Genomic DNA, 24,125 nt, shown 5'->3' with positions numbered 1-24,125 from the left:
TCATGCAATGCAAGGTTAGTTTTATTTTAAAGGGCCCATCTCATGCAAAATAACTCTTTTCACATTGTATCTTCTGCACATTTACAAGTACAATTTGGGTTTTGGAACATCCATTACACAATATTTATGAAATCTTACTGATTTCTTGGAGGCAGTCACAGACCAGGAACTATGAAGGACCGGCTATTGCTCATCCCCCCGCTCGTCCTGAGAAAGCACAGGCTCCACCCTCCAAACGTGATGTAGGCTCTGAGTGAGCCGCCCTTCCTCCGCCCATCTCAGGGAGGGAGGGGGAAACAGGCGTGCACCCTGATAGTGGTAGAAATAAACTTTTATTCATCATGGCAATACAGCACGTTCAGCTGCATGTGTTGGATCCGGAATTGTACGACGACTTTGAGGTGCACGAAGCTCAAGCACCACGTCGACATCAGCTGAACATACTATTGATTGGTAAAGTGTTAATAAACGCTAGTAGATAAACTTATTATATCGTGTACACTGCAGTGTTTAACAATTATCTTATGCTGTTGCTTTTGTTTAGGTGTTCATGTGGGAATTGTCAGCCGATGTGGGGTGGTGGCAGAGGCTGAGGCAGGGGGACGGGGGCGGGTGCAAAGCGCCTTCTGCTACGACAAACGTGTCATAGGTGTATCTGCTGCGTCATCGTTGTAGCAGGCTTTAGTTTGTTATCACATGGGAGGGTTGAAGAAATATTTATTTATAAAATAAAAATACTTATTTATAAAATAATAATAATAATATTATATAAAAATAAAATTGCAATATGTTAAAAAAAAAAAAAAACGCCAAATCAATCTAAAAAAAACACTTCGCCGACATATACAAGGCCCACACATCACTCTTAGAAGGGAGAGGAAAGCTCTGAAAAGTTGATTTCAGGTGTTTTGTGGAGTGGGTAAGAGGCAGGTTAACTATGTCCATTGACATGCACTAGCCTAGCACCAGTGACCTCTGCAAATACAAGGACTGGATGGAATATTTTAAAAAAGTGTCTACACACGTCTCCAACACTCTGGCTCATTAGGAAATGAGGTCCTATGTACAAAATTCCAAACGTGTTTAAAAGCACAATATGCCTTCTTTAAGTCACTGTAAATTTGAATAGAACATTGTTTACAGAATTGTGCAATCACAGACTCACTTGTACGTAGAAATCAGACATGGCCCTAAACAGACGCAGTGTTTGTAATCAGGGACTCTGTGCTCTCCACACTGTTTGAAAAGCACATTGACTTGATGAGACAGCTGGTTTAAACTGTGAGACAGAACATCTATTGTTGCAGAGTGGATCCCATAAGAAGCCATAGTAACGGATCTGTGTGTTCGTCACTATAAAGGCACCCAAGGGAGACCGCTGGAGGGAGGGCATCAGGTTTCCTTTGGCTGTTTCGTGATGTTTAATGAAGTCTGCTTTATGGTATATGACGTACGAGGACAGCTAATAGTGAGGTCATAATTGAGAAATAGTTACTGTTCCCTAAAGATACAGTATGTAACTTTCTAGAGGTCGTACGTCATGATTCCAGGGAAACAGAAACTTAAAACCATGTATACAGGAAATATGTTTTATGCTATACTGTGGAACATTATAGCCAAAAGAAGAACACTTCCATCAAAAAAAAAAAAAAGCAAGAAGCCAAATAAGAGTCATGTTTGTGGCAAGCCTGCTCACTATAAGGATGCATGCTTTTATGGTTTCAGGGGGGGAAAAGAAAAATGAAAGAATACACATGCTTTTATTTGAGACTATAATTCATTTAAGACTATATTTCTTGGCTAAAAAGTTACACACTGTGGCTTTAATAGAGGTGACTATGATGTCCCCTGCCATGATCTATGTAATTTTTTTGTAAGACAGGAGTATTTGTTTACCTGCTTTACATTTATGTTTCGGATACTTGCTCTCCCTTCCACAGGAGCATCTCATGGACATCAGACATTAAAAGAAGTTTACACCCCCTGCTGTTCGACGACTTCGCCACGATGTCATGTCATGTGTGATAGGGTGTAGGCTCCCTCGTCTCCATTTCTTCTCCTTGGACCTTGTTTACAGACCTCATCTGCATTTCAGAGACGAAGAAGTTGACCAGAGTCAGAGATCTACTGCTGAATATACAGAGAACCAGTCTGGATCCCAGCCGAGAAGAGGTCATGTTTTAGGGTTTCATTGCATTGCATGCAGCACTAGGTAACTTTCTCGTGGAGTGTCTACCACTTGTTATTTTCCATGAAGATTTTGTTGCTTTGCCTGTCATGTTCCACAGTAAAACATTAAAAATATCTATCTCCATGGAGACAAACAGATGATGCTACCAGACCAAGTTATAGACCAGATCTATGGGAAGGATGAATGCATTTTGTGTTTTTCAATGTATTTTTGAGCAATAACCTTGAATTTAATAACTCCAAAATAGATATGTTTAATGCCATACTGTGGAACATTCCAGGCAAAGCAATAACATGGGGCCATGGGACCTTCAATCAGAAAAGTTACATAATGGATCTTTAATATTTGACATAGTTCTTCATTGTTCTGAGTTCTTCTCAATTGTTCCATCTTGTGATAATACTGGAGGTGTTCCATTGTGTTTTACGCCTACACTAGTGTGGATTATTTCAGACCTGGAATTGCCAATCTCTACAAAGGAAAGGTTAAAGGTAGGCAAGGTAAGGTTCATGACATTATAAGGTTGAACAGAGCATTTTGAGCTTTGAATATGTAGACTAATGACGCAGATTTACTCAAACATGTATGACCAAAACCAAAGACAACTCCAGGTATAGAGAAGGAAGCATTAAAAACACACAGATACGTGTTGACTCCTTCAGGGTGATCATGAATGAGAGGTGAGGAGAAGTTTAAGATCACACACTCCAGGTGTGCAGGGCAGAGGCTTCACTCCTTCACTTCTTCTTACAAAGGATAGTAACTTCTCGGCTTCAGGGCAATTTCACTGAGGGCACTAGAGGGCAGTCATTTCATTATAGCAGGGACCATGCAGAGAGCACTTGAGGACAGTTAGACTGGACTGTTTTTACTTAGAGCAGATAGTTTTGTTTAACATTTCCATACATATTAACATTACAGGCAGAAGGAGAGATCAAAGTCTTCATTTAGGCCTGGGAACTCCATGGCCTTAAAAATCCAAAAGGTTGATTTGGTTCAGGCGCTGGAACTTGTCCCCACCTTTGGCATCTAGTGTGGTTACTTCAGTATCATGTGGAGTCATTTGAGTGGTCAGCTTCCATATAATGTCTAGCCACTGGATGATTTAGGTTTTTTGGAGCAAATGGTGTATCTGTGCTCAGCCACTATATCTCTGAACCTCCTTTTGGTGAGGCCCACATAGAAACACCCACAGGGGCACTGAAGGCAGTACACCACATGAGCTCTGTTACAATTGATAAAGTTGTCAGTTAAATATGTTTTATTTGGACAAAATTTCCATGAAAGTGTTTTTGACTAGGTAAATGTGTTAACATGGCTTAAAGCTCACAGGAGTCAACTATGCATAATATAGGACCTTTAAAGCAGCTATGGACCAGCTACACCTTAGATGGTAAATCAGGACATGCACAAGCAGAAATTGCAGACAAAATAATTTGATATAAATAACCTATGATCATTATAACTACATAAAATTACATTGTCATGAGTCAGACTGCCCCATTATAAAGTCCTATAGAAGCAGTGGAGTGGTCCTCTAGTAATACATGGGTGACGTGTTCATGGTCCTATGACAGGGTGAGACCTCAGACTATCTAATGAAACACTTCAATGGACGCTCTGACATACAAGTGACAGTGAATGCATCGTAATGAGCAAATGTATGATGAGCGCTGGTCAGTGAAGGGGTCATCTATAGGCTCCATTTAGAAACATAGTGAGCACAGGTGGATGACAAGAGCTGAAGAGTGTGCAGTCAGTCAACAGGACTTTAAAATGGAGTTTACTGGTAAATGGACATGTTGATGATACAAATCATAACGTTATATACCACTGGAAAAGTTACATGGTGTATCTTCAGTTAGGGAGCAGGTAAAAATGTGCATGTGTTGATTTAGACTCTTAATGTAAATGTCCAAGTCCAATATTTGTGACTTTTCATTATTAAAATACAATTCTCCAACATCTGAAAATTTCCAAAACATAAATAATTAGCTTTTCTATTGACCTCTATCTTCTGTGTTAAAGATGCACTATGAAACTGTTCTGCTGGAGGGTCTGCATCTGATTGTCTCCATGAGATGTGGCATTTAACATTCCTGTCTCCATGAAGATAAGCAGGTGACGCAACCAGACCAAGTTACAGGTCAGGTGTGTGGAGAGGCGACTTCGCTCACAGTCACAATGCAATAGATCCAACCTGTAGATCGGGAGCTGTCTGTAGCTCTCTATTCCATTCCAAGTAGCTCCCCAAAAGATTTAGGAATCATATATATGCTGCTAAATAATTAATATTTGATTGATATTTGACCTGATTATCAATATATCGTATCATTTAATTTGATGATACAGTATCGCGGGCTTTGCACAAACTTAGTGATAACATGTAAAGCAGGTAAACAAATACTCCTGTCTGACAGTAGCTCAGATGGTAGAGCGTTTGTCCACTGAGCAGGTTAGTGGTTCAAAACCTGCTCTCACTGACCCACAGGTTGGTGGTGTGATTTCAACTCCCACACATAAATGTACTTGTTGGGCAAGACACTTAACCCACTTTCCCTCAGTGTCTGTGTACACTGGTGTGTGGGTGAGTGTTTCCTTGTTGTAAAGTCCTTTGAGTGCTTTGAAGGTGGAAAAGCTATATAAAAATGTAACTATTTAGCATTTGTTTTTTGCTGAATCGAAAGTGCTGTATTGAAAAAAGTATCATGGCCTATGTATCGAGGTATGTAACAAATCAGCAACTTCTTAATGTTGTATTTTCTACTTTTCACCTTGATTGTCACGATACCCAGCCCTACTGCCTAATAACCTATTATGCCTCGCAGGCCTATAATATTCAGTCAGAAGTGTGATTTAGATGTGTATCTTTGTACACTGATACACACATTATGGTCTATGTTTATAGACGTCTAAATATAACCCATCAAAGATTAGTCATCACCTTTATAGTGGCCACATTTTATGCAAGCAGTAGATTTCTGCCATTTTTGTTTTGTAAAAATAACTCACAGGAGAAAAAAGGTTAGAGACACCTGCAAGATATGTTTAATGCCATACTGTGGAACATTTCATATAAAACAATGGAAAGCAGGTGGTGTTCACTTTTAAGTACTGTAAGAATTTACTGTTCTGTTAAAGTCACTGTAAAATATGAATTAACATGAATTGAGTTGTGTAGTACTCACTTACATTTACTTGATAAACTTTTTTTAATGTGTAGAGAGCACTTTTCTACCAGTATACTTCTACTCTTACTCAAGTAATTTTTGAATTGAAGTAAAAATATTCATACTTGAGTAAGTTTTTGTTCCTCTTCGCACTGTGAGTAGGTCTACAAGTGACAAAAGCTTTACATTGACAATATGAAATGATTTGAACATTTGTGCTTCTTGCACCATTTCTTCAGATATGACTTAGTTTGTTTAATTTTTGTGTCTGTCCTTTCGAAACACTAGATTTTGTGAATTATTTAATGTTTTGTCCTTCAAATTACTTTAACATCAATTCACTAGCTAGGACCACACCAACAAGTGTGAAGAAGTTTATTGATAATGTACGAAGCGGGGCAGAGATGGTTGTGTTGAGACTATGGGTGGGGGCTCCGTCTCAATCTTCAACTGGCCCAGCCGGAACGGGACCCCCCCATTGTAGGGATCTTAAGACAAAATAGGGGATGGGAGGGTGGGGTCGAGTTAGCTGAGACAAACTGGGATGATGGGAAAGGCTGCTACATATCGGCTTCTGGGAATTAGAGACGTGGTCGAGGTGAGTTGTGGTTCACTGGTGAGAGGAGAGGGCGGCTGAGGCGTGGTCCTGCTCCTGAATCTCAGTTAATCATATTAACTACATTTTATAAATCTGATGTTACGTCCCAACAGTTAATCTAATTTGTACTAGTTTACCCAAATATTCTTCTTACTTTTACTTGAGCTGCTTGGACCACTACTATGTTAACCACTACTTAATTAATATTATTTTAAAGTCATTTTAGTTTTACTTGAGTACACCTTTCGTCTACTCTCCCACGTCTGCACGTATGAACAACTTAGCAGTAACAGAGTGAATGAGCTCCTCAGATCCTCCTCATGTCTTTCTATTTCCTCTTGTTGTTCGGCCCAATCACACAAGATGGCGGTGATTACGTGCTCAGGATTCAAGAGTCAACAGCTTTTGTGCTTATTGCCTGTTTTATCTCTGTCACTTCACTCAGACACAGGCTTTGTCTCTTTGCATTTAAATATAGCTGCATTACTTAAACTGCTTATACAAGAGGCTGGAGTAATAGGTATGTAATGATTTCAATAATCTTTGTAACACTTGATTGCTTCATTTTATCTTCAATCTTTTTTGTACTTTATTTGTTATAGGACCATCCGGACATACATTGCCGTTATTGCTTAAATTGTATTTTATTCACCTGGAGGGTTATGTCAAGTATTTCCTTATTTTTTAAATGTATTGTTTAAAGGTGCACAATGTAACTTTTGGTTGGGAGTCTGTCACCTGCTTGTTTCTGTGGATATGAGCAGGGTTGCCTCTCCACAGAGCTGACTTGTAGCTTGGTCTGGTTTGCTCTCCATGCTGATAGAAAAGGCTTAATACCATTGTTGGACTTTCCAGACAAAGAAATAATATCTCCATGAAGAAAAGTTTTTGACGGTCCCTCCACCAGAAAAGTTACACAAAAATGTTTTGCGTGTCGAGTTTTCAGTTATAATTTTACTCTTTGCATATGAACTTGAAGCCTCAGTGTGTAGCTATTTAGTAGGAAATTTACTCAAATAAAAGCAGGTTATTCACTTTGTTTGTGTTTATTGCACATGTATTATTACTGTAAGCTTGCATCTCCACAAACTTAACTCTTATTTAGTCAGGAGGGCCTCATGCTTGTTTCCATAGACATGTTGTTCGACAGTATGACATAAAACGCATCTATATATGTCAACGGAGAATGTTCCTAAGTATGGTTTTAACTTTCTGGTTTCATGGAATTATACAGTGTCACCTCCAGAAAGTTACATACTGTGCTATTAAATTTAGCGCTTTCTGTAGAGTGGCTGTGAAGTATGAATGAATACATAAAAAAAAAAAAAACAGTTTTATTCTAAGTAATAAAAGTAAACATTTACAATAACTGAAATAAAAGTTTTTCTCATTTTCATACAAGGTAAAAATTTTGATATATAAGGTTGTTTGCAATTTTCAAGTCATATTTACGCTACTTTTGTTCTGCATTCTACTAATTAATAACTAAATATTACTGAAAGGGCCCATATTACACTATTTCCTGATCTGTTATCATGTTGTTTCTTTATTACAAAAGTACCTGGAGTTGTGTTTTGTTTCATTCACATGTTTAACACACAAACCCTGAATATTTAGGCAAAGTTCCGCTCTTAAACTGTAAACACTCTGTTCCACATTGTGATGCCATGTGGTAATACAAGAATTGCTCCATACACCTTCACCAGAATCATTTAGATGATTTCAGCCCTGGAATTGACAATCTCTACTGAACTTAAGGTAGAGGGTAACTCTTAACTTAAAAACTACCACTACAGTTTAAATGATACTAAAAATAATCTAAAAATAATTTTAAAATCCTTCTATTTTGTTTATATACAGTATATATATTTTATACACAGTTCATAGAGTCCCAGTGTGCCTTGGGTTTGATTCATTAAAAACATTTTCATAACACAAAAAAAATATCACTTGTCTAGCACGAGTTTGATGAAGGCAAAGTTATTTTAAGGAGTCATTTTCTCCCATTACATTGTGAGTCAGAACACATGTTTACGGATGTGAGAGTTTTCCTCCAAGTCATCCAGTGTCCATTCAGTCCATGATGATGTGCTGGCCTACTTAACTATCTTTAAAAAATTACTTAAGACTTGGGTATGCTATAGGTATGGTATGGTTTTCATGAGTTTCTAATTATTACTTGATTTGGTGGGATAGTTCTTGTGGTAAATATTTATGATAGTTTTACATCAGTCAAGGTCAGTTTAAGGAAAAAAGCTGAGAGGAAAAATACAAAAATACAGGAAGTAATAAAACAGAATCTCATTATTTATGTCATTCACATGGAAAATTCCACCCAAAACGCAGCGACAATTTATGCACAAGGAAGGCTTTTTTCCTGCAGTTTCATTTAACAAAATAAAAGTGTTGTATTTATTTTTGTTATTCTAATCTCAAATTGTGCAATTCAGTGTCACATTTTGGTCTTTGTTTATGTAATATTTGCCAGGTAACAGTTAAAGAAGTACCTTTACATATGTCACATCTGCTTTAAAGGTCTATTATTACACAGAATTAACCATTGTGAGCTCGATGCCATGTTAGAATGTTGTTACCTCCTCAAAAACATACCTGGGGTTGTGTTTTGTTTTATTTAAACATGTTTGAGTAACCCTTTATTATTAGTCTGCATCTCCAAAGCTCAAAATGCTCTGTTCCACCTTGTGATCAGGTAGTGGCAGGTTTTAAGTTACCATCTACCTTTTACCTTTAGTTCAAGACTGGCATTTACAGAGCTGAAGTCATCCAAATGATTCTAGTGAAGGTACATGACCTTTAATACACAGTGGAGCAATTCCTGTATTACCATATGACATCACAAAGTGGAACTCAGCCTAAATATGTGAATGAAACAAAACACAACTCCGGGTTTGTTTGTGATGAGGAAAGAACATTACAACATAGAACAGGAAAAAGCGTAATATGGACTATTTAAGCCTCTAACCTTTCAGTGCTTTGGCAGTAACACGAATCCAATCAATACAGTATCGTAATTGGCGATGCGTAATGCGTGATGATGAACCTGTGGGCTCCTGGGGGTACAGGGTGTGTTCAGTTTGCGTAAGAGGGCACGCAGATGATGACCAGGAGGGCGGGGATTGGTCACTGGAAGCATGTCCGTGAGACGCTCCAAAAGTTGTGAGCGCTTTTAACTGAGCCAAGAAGAGACAGTGGAGACGAACCGAACAACAGCAACCGAACCAAGTGGAGCCAAAAGCGCGCGCATTGGACCGAAAAGGACACGTTAATTATCGAAAGCGAAAGGATGAGCATGCCGTCTCTCAGACAACTTTGTGCTTTGTGTTTGCTTTGGTGCCTTGGATGTTGGTGCGCGACAGGTAGGATTTTAAGAAGTTTTTGTGGTTGAAGTTCCTTTGGTTTGCGCGTCTGATGGAGTAAAGAGGCAGCCGCTAAAACTGGCTGGCCGCTGTGCGTAATGTGTGCGTAACGTACGCGTAAAGTAACGAAATTAGTTTATCCTTTTAGCTGATAATCTTAGTTTTTCTTATAATTTGAAACCTGAATCACACTATGATACTTTTGTGTGTGTGTTATAGGCCTAGTTCATTGTATTTTGTACAAAAAAAATTAAAATAAAATAATAAATCCCAATCAGTGGAAACAGTTGCATTTTCAAAGTAACGACAACAAAGTAAGAGCCTAATAACTGCGTAAAATTTCTTACTTTCTTTCTTACTTCTCACAAATTACATTTTATGTATTTTTGTATCTTTATCTTTATTATTATTTATTTATTTATTTATTTATTTTGCTAGTGGTGGATATTCAAAGTTATCCAGATCATTTGGTGAGAGAATTCTATTTAAGTGTGTTCACTGGTCAGGTGGTGTTTTTGTAGCTGTAATCTTTTAGTGTAAAATGTCACTGAATAGAAACATTTACTGGATATGCATTAGGTGCTACTGTAACTGTAACTCAATCTAATCTCTTCATAATTCACTAAGGACTGAAATAGAAGTCATGTTTTAATGCATATTATCCATGTTATAAGAACATGTGATTGATCTGGCTATCTGATTACTTGTGCTACTTGTATATTCATTACTTGTGTCACTAGTGTTTATGAAGTTAACAATCAAATGCTGACACATTCAAAATAGTTGTCTCATATTAGGGCTGAAAAATATCTGAATAAAATATAGCTTTGGATTTTTGAAATACATAATGAAAATATGTTACTCCAATCATTTTCAGATTGCAATTTTGAACCAAGTGTGATAACTCTTAAATCTTCTTCATATCTGCAGTTTGAGCCATACAAAGTAGATTAATTCAGTTACCAGAATATTGTCATGATTCTGTCATAAAAGAAATATGATGTCATATCCTAGAAGCAATTTCACCAAACTCTAAAACTATACCAATATGCTTTTTTCATGACAGTAACAATGACGACTGTTTAGAATCCAGAGAAACGTAGAACCGATTTGGGTAATTCTTCCCAGATTATCAAATTTAAATTTAGTACAAATGTATTCACGACAATGTTTTACCACAAACTGGATAAGAGCAGTAGTTACATTTATGTGCCTTTTTTGGACTAAAGTGTACATACATATGTTCTTAGGCACATTTCGGCAGCTGGTTCGGGTAAACTAAATATCGGCCTCTGTTGGAGATCTAAGACCGACACGCCATACGCTATAAAGTCCAAATATCAGTCTGATATACCGACCAACCAATATATCAGTCCATCTCTATCCAAAAGACTTGTAAATGTCTCATAATAGTTGAACTTTTGTAAATTGCAAACATTATCTTGCCGTTTCTGATCTAAATTTGTTTCCAGTATCAAATAAGCTCTAGCAATTGCACGTGTCATCTGTTTCAGTTTAAAATACATTGTTGTGGGCAGGGCTATGGATTGTCTGTATCATTTTTATCGCCCTACATTTCAAAACAAGTCCTGCTTTAATGCCTTATTACTTATTAACGACATTTGGCCCAACACTGTGAGGTATTCCCATAAATTTGGTTCAGTGCCACAAGAGACTGGAAATCTGACTCCTGCACAGACACAGGCTGAGCTAATGTTATGACAAATGTATTTTATTGTATTGGTCTGAGGAGAAAAAGAAAGTCAGCCAGAGTGGAACAGAAACACATTTCAGTCTGCTGCCCTTAGTGGGTACTTGTGTTGTCACGATACTAAAATTTCAAACTCAATTTTGATACTAAAGAATAGACTTGAATACTAGAATAGACAATACTGATTTTGATAAAACTCAAAACCTTTTGTTTTGTATCAATCAATTATCAATCAATGAATATCTGCATTTTAGATTTTGAAAATGTGGTCACCCTAACCCTAGTGGATACTCAAGTTGAATTTCAGTGACAATAATCTAAATGCCTAAAAAGCTACATTAACTATACCCTGTTTTATGTCAGACTGATATGTGTGTCACTCTGAATTGTGTTCCACACATTATCAATATGGAAGTTCTCACTGAAAGAGATCAAAAACTTGGAATGTCATGGCGACTGTTTGAATCTGACTGGTCGAAGCATCACAACAGTGGAATAAGCCAAAAAATCAAATTTTCGTTATATCCAGTAGAGAGAAAAGCACAGATGTCTTCCCTGTCCTCAAATGCTCAAAGTGCATGCCTTCTGCACGTTTTTCACAAACTACAAAATTGTTCATATTGGTGCTTAAATAGGCTGAAGTCTGAGTCGCCATGTTTGTTTTGGTGTGTTTGGGTGCTTCACCTTTGGTTTCAGCACAAACCTCAATGTTTTGAGGTTGGTCGCCTTATGGCACCAACAGGGGCAAAGATGGATTTTAATGAGTTTGTGATATTGTGGAAATCCAACGTGCTGCGCAGCATTACATTAAAGAGGGAATGTGTGGTTATTAATTAATTGGTGACAGCTTTAACTGACAACTTAAGTTTTTACGGACAGAGGACTGGCTGTATACCTCTCTAATAAAGACACAAGCTGATCAATGACAATCAGAAATCTCTTGAATATCAGTTTCAATTCAAATTGGATTGCACAAATTTTACCAGTGACAAATGTAGTTATTTATTCTTTTTTTAACAAACAAAAGAGGTAAATTGATGAACCCCTCAACCTAATCCTAAAGTCATAAAAGTGGTGTGTGTCTGTGTGTGAGTGTGAGATAGGTGGTGGTCAGAGGAGCCACTAACATAGATTGGCTGCCATGATTGTGTCAGTCTGCCCCAGGGCAGACCTGTGGCTCAGTGCGGGGGAGTAAGTGAGTAATGATTAAAGAACCTTGAGCTACTCACTCATCCAGATCCTTAAAACATTTCACACTAATCATTGTCCTTCTCCTGCCTCAGTCAGAGAGTGGAGTGAGCAACAGATGAAGTGTTTTGCCCAGGGACACAACAACCTACGAGCTTCACAGTGTTCAAACTAGCAGTAATGTCCCACTTAACACGTTGAGCCTTGTGTTTAAAGATGCATCATGTAACCTTTCTGGTGTGGTGTGTGTGTGTGTGTGTGTGAGCGGGGGGTCTCCCATTTGCACAGAATGGCAGTAATGTATATATAACATTTACTACATGATATTATGTTTTCATTGCTCAAAAATACCATGCATGATACAGTGAGTTAGATTGCGTCTCCACAGATCTGACTTGTAGCTTGGACTTGAAAAGAAAATATACTCCTAGAAAATATTCACCTTGTCACCTGTGATTTAACATTAAATAGATTTAAAAATGCACAGTGCCAAAGATATAGTGTGAGGGACTGTGTCTCACAAAATACAAAGACTGCAGCACTAAAGGAGCACCAATTTAAAATATTTTAATTTTTTTCTGAATAGAAAGATTTGCTTTTATTTGCATGCTGTATACACTATCATAAAGTAATCTGTCTTCTGTTTTTTTGGTCCTGTTTGCAGATGCAAGTCCTTACAGAGACTGGGAAGACGGTATTCAGTTCAGACCGGTACGTGACTTTTGTTTTTATCAATTATTTTGTATTTTTATCCATATAGTTGTTAATAGAAGGCCTGCAATCACTACATAGCTTTAAATATAAATTACACTAATGTAATTTATGTGTAAATATAAATTACACTAATGTATTCTAACAAGTATTTGTAACTAATTACAAATACTCATGTCACTGCAACTGAGTAGATTTTAGCAGTAACAGTATTTTTACATTTTTACAATAGATTTAGAATACACAGCTGTCACACCACCTCTCTATAATCCTCTCTATAGTCATACATAACAGTGCACTACAGTTTAACACAAACCAAATCAAAAGTTTATTGAATCAACTTTTTGAAAACAACTGCTCTGAAATCCTACAAAATTCTAAATGCTCATGCATACTTTAACTACAATTAAATTTTGTCAACAATACTGTACTCTCATTCCAGTAAGAATTTTCACCAGTTCATTTACAGCAGCTTGAAAATCATTTAGTTATTAAAGCTTAAATACATTTTTTGACGTACTATTTGCAAAATGGTAAAAATACCCAATGACGAGGCCTGCGTTTGGCTGTGGTCATTGATGTCAAACAAATTAAGCCTCTCGGGATTATTCAAGGTCTTGTTGTGAAGTAAACAGTTGCTAATTAGCTTCGAGTGGTGTCACATTTCACAGTAAGCAACGTGTGTCTGATTATTTAGAGTCATTAAGACTTAATTCAAATAAGGAATAAATAAATATGTTTTCTTACCTGCAGGTTCGAGATCTCCAAAATGAAGATCTGAATGACATTTTAATTAGAGATCAAAATGAGGTAAGAACAGATGAGTTACTTAAAGGCCATAATTATCTGGTTATTATACCATCAACTATAATTCCCATGACTAATTAAAATCAATAAGACATTTCCTCTTTGACACTACTCCTCTTTACCACTACCTTTGTGAGTGGAGCATCAATGAGCAGCCTGGGCTAATTGGCTCTGGGCACTATGGGAGCCGCCTAGGTCCAGTCAGAGGGACTGTCAACTCCACTGTACTGTAATGTGTATGAGATTTTTACAGAGTCACACTAAAATCAATAAATTATGACGATACGATTTGTGTGCCAGAGCTAATGCTAGAACATAATAAGTGTCAGAACTTAATAAATATTTAACTGACTGAAATAATCCACATCTAAAAATAATCGGGTTGTCCTTACAACAAATTTAATTTTGTTGTTATGTTACACTGAATGTTTTAATAGAAGTTAACATTAGTCGTGACACACAAAGACGTCCCTTTGTAAACACAGAAAAGTCCTCTGGTGAAGTTTTCCCCACATTTGTAAAGTGTTAAACACATTATCAGTGACATTCACCCACAGCTCCCTGTCCACTGCCTCATCTGTCAGGATTGACTGATTTTAGTGTGACTCAGCCAAAACCCTCACAGATTTTACACTACACTGGTAATGGTTGATCTGATTGTCCCTCAAATTGGACCAAGCCAGCTCCTGAAGTGCACAGAGCCAACTGTTGATGAGTAGAAACAGTGAAGGATTTGGGTCAGTTTTACAAATTTTGATATCTACTTGACTAGGTCAGAGCATCCAACAAATGCAGCTCTACTAGGTCAGCAGGGATCAGTATCTATTAAAGGTTATTTAGAGATTAGAACTGGATTAGAACTGGTTTAGACCTGGTTTTGTCCAGGGTTAGTTCTGGTTTAGTACTGGTTAAGTTGTCTCTTAGACCTAATTTGAGTTAGACTTCAGTTAATCCTTGACTGGTTTAGTTTAGTCCTGATTTAGTTCTGATTTAGTCCTGGTTTAGTCCTGTTGTAGTGCAGCTCTTGTGGGCTGTTCCGACTCTGCAGTGCTCAGTATATTTATAATATACTTTATAATATATAGTTCTCAAAATGAAAGATGAACTCAAGTATAGAGGAGAATAAAGCAGCACTGTATAAACATTGGACAATATGTCCAAATGATATTATGATAAAAACATATTACTTAACTCAGAAAGAAGAACTAAAATAAGTTATATAGTAGTAGATTAATGTCCCTTGGCTTTAATATAACATTTATTGACTGTTAACTGCATTTAAGAGACTTCTTCAGCTTTCTCTCAGAATATTGCATGTCTTAAATATAAACCTGTCATCTAAACTGATAATAATATTTGGATTTTCTTTCTAGGAGCAAGTCCAGAATGTTTTCAAAAGAGTAAGTAATATGATTTGTATACTAGTCATTTAGTAGTAGCACACTGACATTTTTGTTGTCTGTTTTTCTTCCAGTTTCTGTTTCATTATTCCAAAGCCCGTAACTCCTTGGGGCCCTTACAGCAGGAGGTGAGACCAGATTTTAATGAAAAACATGTTTTTTACTGGTTCAATGCGACCAAAGAGACACAACATCTGCTCAGGGTCAAAACAACGGGCGTTTAAACATGAATGATACAATATGGGAACTACAATGACAATCTACTGTAGTCCAAATTAATTAGGATTCTACTTACCTTGTTTTGAGTAGTATCACCACTGATCATTTCAGCTGGAGTAAAAATATAAAAATATACAAAAGACAAAAAAATCAGCATACTAAAACAAATAAATAAATCTAAATTAGACAAGGATAAACCAATAATCAAAATTAGTGTCATTTTATCTCATGTACGTTCTACTTATGACTGTCAATATGCTCTGCTCACATTTACTGGAAAACATGTGGAAATATGAGGATGACGATTTCCGGTGCAGTTACCGACACAGGGCATGAGATAAAACCTTGGATCCAGCAGGGGTCTTCACACCCTGACAAAGCTTCCCATGGGGGACGAGACTCTAATCGCATCTTCGCAGCTGGTCATAAATGTTGATCTGCCGAACATAACAGAAAGCTACAATAACATTTTTCTTTTTCTTTTTTTTTATTTAGTTAGATAAATTATAATACACAAATGAATAGGTAATTTATAAAAGGAAAAAAAGAAAAAATACAGTGACATCTAAGTGTGAATAGAGCTCATACATTTACCTATTAAAAAAATATGGGTCATTTGAATGGAAACTCAGTGCATTGGGCAGGCTGCAATTTTACATATTTAATGTCTGAGCAAAGAGAACAAAATGTGTAGGGATGTAATTTTTTTAAATCCTTAACTATTAAAATTAGGAATGTAACAATAACCAAAATATTGTGGTATCGTACTGTCAGAGTTCTCACATTAATATCGTGGACCATCATAATATATCGAATTACAAGTCTCTTTGGTTAAATGAAGAGTTATGGTGCAGCAATAAAAAAAGGAACTACATAGACCATGATTCTTTGCTCCATTTCTGTGTAGACTACATGAAGAAATAACATTTCTAAGAACTTTTAAGTCTTAGGTCTTTGGATTAAGTCTTGTCAAGGCATTTTAAGAGGAAAAAGGAGCATCCTAACAGTTTTGTTTGCCTCCACAAAATATCACAATAAATATCGTACCATGTATATCATGAAAATATCATACCGAGAGATTTGGATATTGTTACATTCCTAATTGTGAGCCTCCCCATCCTATTGTGAACTTTCCCAGGATATTGCAATAAATATCGTACTGTGAGGTTCATACTGTGACGATATCGTATCGTGAGACTTGGATATCGTTACACCCCTAATTAGAAATATATTTGTTTTTATTTTCAGAATCACTCCCCCTCAGTTCACCCTCTGATGCGACTGTCTCCAAAACTGTCCCAAAGAAGAAAGAAGAAAGTGGTGCTTTTGGTAAGATAACATTTAACACTGGCTATTAATGATTCGTCCGCATATTAAATCTAAACTGCATTTGACAGTAAACCCAAATGTGCTCAAATGTTCATAGATAAGATAGTTGACTCTTGTGAGCTTTAAGTCATGTTAGAATGCTGCTTTCTCATCATAAACATACCTGGAGATTTATTTCATTCACACATGTCTGAGTAACCATTTTTTTATTAGTCTGTCATGCTCAAAATGGTCTGTTCCACCTTGTGATGTCATGAAGAAGTAGTTTTCAGGTTTGAGAGAAAAACTCAGCCTAAATAAACCTGTGTGAATGAAAGGTTGCGATACAGCATTATAAGATAGATCAGAAAGTACACATCCCTGCAGCTGCAAAGTATCAGTAAAGTAATTTGTTTTGTACTTTTACTTAAGGTAGATAGTTGGATAATCCATGCTTAAAATATCATGATCATTAACCTTATTAAAAGCTATGTTAAATGGATCTTATGTACTTTGTGCTATTTAAACATGGACAAACACCCTATTGAGCTGAACGGTGATTAGGCAAAGCAGTGGATGCAAATGTGTTTTTCTTCAATTATCTCTGACACATCCTTCTCATCTCTGTCTCCTTAACGACCAACAGATTAGGGCACTGCCGGAGGACATGTTGTAAGAAAAATGTCCCACTAAACAAACAAAATTAGACCCAAGAAGAAGAAAAAGAAGGTACCGTGAGCTCCGGCGGAGAGAACACCCAACTCTCCAGACACAGGTGGAGCGATAGCAGCATTGTGGACTTTAAATAAATGATTGTATATTTGCCAAACTTAGCGTCACACTGCCATGCCTCCTATGTGTCTTCCTGCTTGAGAGGATAGGTCAGTATTTTACAACATGGGGTTTGAAATCAGGATCAGTAAGAACACAGTTTAAATCATCTTATGTATTTCAGCTTCCTGTCCTAAGGTATACAACATTTCAAGGTCTTTTTTTCCCATTCTAAAGACATTTTGTTTGAAGTTGTTAATCTTTATGGCAACACTCAGAATGTTTCATCATTTTGGACCCATAGTTAAATCCGATCAGTGAAATTTATCCTTTAAAATTTAGCATTCAAAATTAAAGATGCATTTTTGTATATTTATTCAAGTTTTTTGGTGGCGTTGGGGGGAGAGGGGGGTCAGCTTTGCTTGGAATGTTCCATAGTATGGCATTAAACTGGATCTTATTGTTGTTAGCAGGCTTTATCCATGGAGACAGAAAAGCTTAATACAAAACTTGAGAGTGAATGAGTAATGGATCTAAAATGGAAGTCGAGAAGTGTTATAATGGGACATCCATACTATATAACAAACTTTAGAGCGCAATATTTTCGATTCAACAATGGTAAATTGCAATTGAACCAATACATAATGGTAATACATTAATTTCTACTTGCTTTTAATGCCCCTCTGGTTCTTGTTTGACAATTTTCTAACAATTCTCTAATATTCATGAGGTTATGTCTTCTTTACGGTGCCATTTTGACAACTTCTGACATATCAAAAGCTATAATCTTTTGTTTTGAATTTAAGTGCTATGGCATGGATAGATATGGAAAGATACTTCATCTATTTACCATATTACAAACCCCAAGTATGACACATCTCCATTAAAAAATACTGGCCTATTTCTATGTGTTCACTGTCCCGCACAGATCTTTCCTATGTAGCACCCTGAGGAAAAAAAACTACCGTCTGAAAATACAACAACAACAGGTTTAAATAAAAATCCTTTATAATCAACAGTGAAACCACCTGTTAGAAGAAATCGCATGCACCAAAACTGGCATGATCATCGTGGCAAAGAGATTAAACTTATATTGTTTGAAATGTATTTAATGTCGCTTTTTGACACATGAACATAATAAAAAATATCTAATTTGTTTTGAAGCATTTGTAGAGGCTCATTGTGGTAATATTTGTCTAAAAGTTGAAAATTTTCTTGTGACGATGTAAAATTGTCCATCAAAGTGTCCTGGCGATGTGCCCTTGAGCAAAACATACAAACAAGGACATAGACCCCAAATCCAAGGGTTTTGGCTCTTTTTTTCTTTATAGAGATGATCGGACAGTTCTCTGGAGTGTATGGAGCACCCATTTTAAATTTTCCCTTAGCGTTAATAGTCCTCATCACTGTCGTCACTGTCCTTTTTCGTGGGTATCGAACATTTGATTGATGACATGAGTTTATCCTCGATCTGTTTTTTGGGGTTTTCCTCCAGGTCTGTTTTCACTGCTCCGGATTCTGACAACCTCCACTCCAACTCTGAAGAAGAAATCATAAAACAATTGTTAAAACCTGTAACACATATTTCCTAAAGAAGACAATGTGCTTGTGCATTGTGCTACAAAGTTATAATCTCTGATATATGCAGATCTTTACGTTATAATTTGGACATTTTAAATCACAATATTCGTCTAAAATGACTTAATAAAAGAAACAGCACAAGATAAGACTTCTACGTAAGAAAACAGTGCACTGTCTCCATAAACGTCATCACAACAAAGAGATGCACAGTTGTCAGCACCTGCCATGAATCACACCAAATACAACTTTAAGAGGTCTAAAAACTTTAACATTTTGCATAATAGATCAGCATTTTTAAGCTGGCCATCACAACACAACTTGAAGGTATGTAGGATTTTTCTTTAAATATGTCCTTAGATATGAACTAAACTTGCCCAGTACTGATTTTACAATTGTAAAAATGATTTATTCACAGTTAGAAAAACATACATTTTGTTTGTTTTATACATTTTGTTTCTCATTCATTTGCTGTGGTTAACAAGCATTCCAACCACTTAGCCACTGTCACCTCTCACTTGTAACAGCTATTACATTTAAAGAAAGTCCATTGTATATCAAAGCCATTTCTATCTTGGATAAGCAGTTCATCTTGAAATAGTGTGACCATTTACCGTCCACTTTGAGGTTCATTCCTCCGAACACGAGTGGTCCGATGAACTGTGCCTTCATGTCGCCCTCGTAGTAGACGAAGATGGTGGGCAGGTTGTGGTCAGGGTAGTTTGGGATGCAGGTGGTGGAGATGGACTTCAGGAACTTTGTCTGAGGAAATTTCCGCGCCAAAACACTCAGGTGCTGGTTTATCAATGTGCACAGAGGAATACTGAAACAAAAACAATAATTTGATATATTACACAGCACAGATTTTTAATAGACACTTAAAGCTGGAGTACTGGAGTTTCAAACTGTGAAAGGGGGAAGTTGGTAGTTTAAATCTAACTTGTTCCAAGATCTTAAAAACCTTGTGGTAATAAAAATAAAGCAGCCAATCAACTCTCATCCTAAAGTGTCATACAGGGACTCACTTAACACATTTGCAATAGATGAAATGTTTTCTTTTTGGATTAAGACAGTATACAACATACAGTATAAACACCACAACCACACAAATCACTCTTACATGTTACTCATAAAATGTAAGATGGATGCAGAATACAAACTCAAGCTACTACTAAAGCTAGAGTTACCTACCCTGGTTTATACAGATGCAAAACAACCCAGATTCCCTCCCCAGCTTGGTTGACCTCTTTGATGTAGTCCTGTCCTGAGATTTCACCCACTTCAACAAACTTAGTCTTCATCTGAGCTGCTTTCCATTCAGCAAGTCGCTTCTGTCTGTAAAACAAGAACAACTTTTTAATGATATAATGAAGATAAACAATGCTATAGGCCTATAATATTTAACGGGAATGGGGAGAGGAAAAATGACCTTAGTTATGCAGATGTTTATAACGAGTGGAAAGTTAAGTCACTAGTTTAAATGATCAGGTGATCAGGACATTTTTGGACTTTACTGTGATATTTGTGATAAAAATTCCATGTAATCAATGGGGAAACGTTGCTCTTTCCCTCCATAATGTAGGACATTATGACACTCTAGAAACCGAAAACCACCAAAACAAGCCTAAAACAAGATCTGTATCCTCGTAAAGCAGGTCATACACGACACCAGACCAGTTTTACCTGTACATCTCAATAGCAGCTTCATCGTCTTCACCAAATTCATCCTCATTCTCATCCAGTTCTTCTAAAGTCATGCTCTCATAGGTTTTCACTGTGAGAAAAATGAAAGATAACAATATATGCATATATTACCAAAAGGCCACATATGTAAAACTACATTTGATTTGAATTCATCATTAATTAAACCATTAACCCTCTTTATCATCCTTTTTCTGTTAAAAATAAAAAAGATGCTCTGGCACAATATCCATTAAAATGTTTTTAAATTACACTAATTTGGATAATAAAAGTTTACATGTTGTCAACGTGACTCTGTCTGGTCCCAGGGAATTTACAATAGTGGTCATTTTTGTATCTTTTTTAGTTCAGAGGTTTGCTCAGGATACTTAAAAATGTTAAATAAAATCAAATAATATTTAGCATAAGATAACTGTGTGAATCCATTAAATCAAATTGGACATTTTACTAATGCACACCGGACAATCGCTCAAATCGCTGCTTTGTGTTTCTGGTAATGAGTTTCGTACCGACAGACTGTTGTTGAAGAGCCAGCTCCTCCTCCTCCTCATCCTCTTTGGGGACTTCTTTTGGAGGCAGGATCCCCTTCTTACGGAGAATATCGTTCCACTCGGTGTCTTCATTTGGGTCCTAGTGGTAACAATTACAATAATTAAATCATGTGTGCCCATCAACCAAAAAAACAGCTAAAACTATTTGAGTGGTTAGTCTAGTTTGTCCATTTGGCCCTTTAGACAACCATCCCCCAAAATGACAAACAAGCACTTTAAGCCAGAGGACAACTGTTTAGCTGTTGTTGACAATTACTAAAACACCATACTCCCAAACGCCAAATCACTACTGTTAATAGCAAAAAAGTCCATAGTTAAGATTGTTCATATATAAGAATTGCGAAATCTTGCTTTGATGGGTGATTTGATGCCCCAATACGAATCTACAACTGAAAGTTTTTGAAGACTAAATAAATAAATATGAGATATTTTGAGAGAAACATTTAGAAGATAATACGCAGCAAACACTGGACAAATGGACAAGAGGCAAATGAGTGACCAAACCCACCGCTGTAACACTCGGAATGCTACGCCCATTTTATAAAGATCATTTAACAGAAGACGAGGGGCTGTTGCACACTGAAGTTTACAAAAATTACTTTTAAGACATAATATTTGTAGTTTAGGGGCTGAAGATCAATATTTAAGCTTTACAAACCTGCATTTTGATGGAAAATACGCTCCTCTGAAATCACACCGCTGCTCTACTCCAGACCCGGAAACAGAAGGACCGTTCTGTAATAAGGTCTGACTTGAAACAAGCAACATACGGTTCGATAAAACTGAAAATACACAGGGAAAAGTAAAGCATAAATGACTTTCTTATTCTATATATGGTTTTCAATATCGACTCTATTTGTAATAAGATTTTACGCCTGTTATTTGCATCTAATATTGAATATTAAAGAAGACCGCTTCTTCGGGGGACAATAATAAATGCAACACCAGATTCCGATTGACGCTCAGAATGACCATAAAAGGAGTGAGAGCGCACGTTCCATTTTTGGCACAGAAACAGGTGTTAAAACTTACTCAAGACAGATAAAGGTTTGCTTTTTGATTCACAGCGCTATTGTTCGTAATTCATTAAATGTTTGGTGAATTGTTGTTACAAACATTCATGTTCATTGTTTATTTCATTCAGATTTCACTGTTGGTATGAATTGCGTAGAGACAGCTGAGGTGACCCCAGAAGTCATATGAGGAGAAGTAGTGTGTGGGTGATTAGCTCTCAAGGCTAAAGCTAAAAACAGTGGAACACTAAGAGCTTTGGTGAATGAGCCTCTGACTGCGGCTGCTGAAGGGTTTTAGTTGAAGGTGCACTATTGTAACCTTTCTGGTAGAGGAGGGTCCACAACTTGTCTCTCTCCATGGAGATATTGATTTGCATGAAATGTTCCACAGTATGGCATTAAATATATCCACCTCTAGGGAGACAAGCATGTGATCACCAAGCCAAGATTTAGGTCAGCTCTTTGGAGAGGGGAAACTGTTTAAGGTAAATAAATAAATAAAGCTTAAGCTTAACTTAAAAACAGCTGCAATTGAATGAATGTGAATAGATGCATTTAAGGGCGTACTGTGGAACATACCAGTCAAAATTCCTCCTATAGGTACTAGTACATGGTGTTCAAAAGAACTGTAAAGTATGAGGAGGAATTGTGGTGCTCCAAAGAGGATAATCAGAAGAAACAGAAATTTCAGGACTTGATTTTGATCCCAGTAGTCGTGCTGTATAGAGCGGGTGTACAGACTCCTACATCAAGTCCTAATCCTGCTCTGGCATACTGCTATATGAAGAGAAAGAGTCCCCAGTGCTTCAACAAACTGAGTAGAGAAGAAACACAAGAGTGGACATTAGCACAAAACCAAATTTACACAATATTTAGTTATTTTAATGACACTGACAGTGATGATGACTGAGCGCCATTCAGGTGTTCAGATGCACAGATAGATGCACAGACAGAACCACGAATACCACAACCACCAGATCAGAGACCAAAGCACAGCTGCAGTGAGAGCGACCTTAGAGCTGTTCAGTGTGTGAACTTTTTTTGCCGGGGTCTAATCTCAGAACTGTCAATTAACAGACAGACCTTCACCTACACAAATTCACTAGTGGCACTTTACATACAAGATCAGATGTAGGTGAAAAACATTAATCTGATCAACCTATAAGATCACTATTCCCCGTTAAATCACAGCACTGTTCACACACGAGGGAAAAGGTGTTCATTTTGTAACAGACACACAGTAACCTTTCAGTTGCTCAACATTTGGTCAAAAGATTGCTCTATATTCACACATAGTAACACACAAAAAAGTTCATTCTCAATCTGCAATGAGGCATTTGCTCACACACACTCTCTGTTGTCATATGGGAACTTTTTACCATTATAAATAATATAGCCTGAAAACAGTGTAAACTGTTTCTTTTAAGCTCATTATTATTGATTATTTGTATAAACCTGTATATTTTATAGTCTACTTTATAAAATGTGAAATAAACTAGATTGGACATAAATCAGACATGCTTCTCATTCATAGCACACACTTATGAGCATGTGTTTGTGTTTACTAGTCAAAATGTGACTGAGAAGAAAGACTAAAGTTAACACCTGCAGGAGGAGCGCGGCTCGAGAGGAGGAAGTGACGGAGAAAGTGAGAGATGCGGAACCGGAGTGAAGACAGAGCGCTCACTCTGTGCACATTTGAAAGAACTATTGAGTTATTCGTTTTACTTTTATCAAAATGAATTATTGGCTAGGCATACAAAATACAAAGTATATATTTATTTCATTTTATTATTTTAATGATATCACCCAAAATATTACTTTGCCAAGA

The 24,125-nt window shown here is 36.8% G+C and overlaps 2 protein-coding genes across 2 annotated transcripts; one reads left to right on the top strand and one right to left on the bottom strand.

The window, feature by feature from the left end:
- Nucleotides 1-8,969: 8,969 nt before the first annotated feature.
- On the top strand, nucleotides 8,970-18,614 carry nms (neuromedin S). Its single transcript, XM_020920842.2, has 7 exons — nucleotides 8,970-9,336; nucleotides 12,900-12,946; nucleotides 13,700-13,756; nucleotides 15,127-15,153; nucleotides 15,228-15,281; nucleotides 16,621-16,701; nucleotides 17,327-18,614. Exons 1-7 carry the CDS (start codon nucleotides 9,264-9,266, stop codon nucleotides 17,354-17,356), a joined length of 369 nt encoding a protein of 122 aa, XP_020776501.2. The 5' UTR covers nucleotides 8,970-9,263; the 3' UTR covers nucleotides 17,357-18,614.
- Nucleotides 18,442-22,081, bottom strand: pdcl3 (phosducin-like 3). The gene is made up of 6 exons (XM_020920838.2): nucleotides 21,940-22,081; nucleotides 21,240-21,360; nucleotides 20,713-20,803; nucleotides 20,221-20,364; nucleotides 19,644-19,852; nucleotides 18,442-18,990 (listed from the first exon to the last, which is right to left on the bottom strand). Exons 1-6 carry the CDS (start codon nucleotides 21,943-21,945, stop codon nucleotides 18,842-18,844), a joined length of 720 nt encoding a protein of 239 aa, XP_020776497.1. The 5' UTR covers nucleotides 21,946-22,081; the 3' UTR covers nucleotides 18,442-18,841.
- Between the last annotated feature and the right edge of the window lie 2,044 nt (nucleotides 22,082-24,125).

The sequence above is a fragment of the Boleophthalmus pectinirostris genome, unplaced genomic scaffold (assembly GCF_026225935.1).
Source record: "Boleophthalmus pectinirostris isolate CB_2022bp ecotype Guang Dong unplaced genomic scaffold, ASM2622593v1 HiC_scaffold_1, whole genome shotgun sequence".
Taxonomy (NCBI): Eukaryota; Metazoa; Chordata; class Actinopteri; order Gobiiformes; family Gobiidae; genus Boleophthalmus; species Boleophthalmus pectinirostris.
The sequence above is the reverse complement of the archived record's forward strand: the minus strand, read 5'-3'. Positions and strand labels throughout refer to the sequence as shown.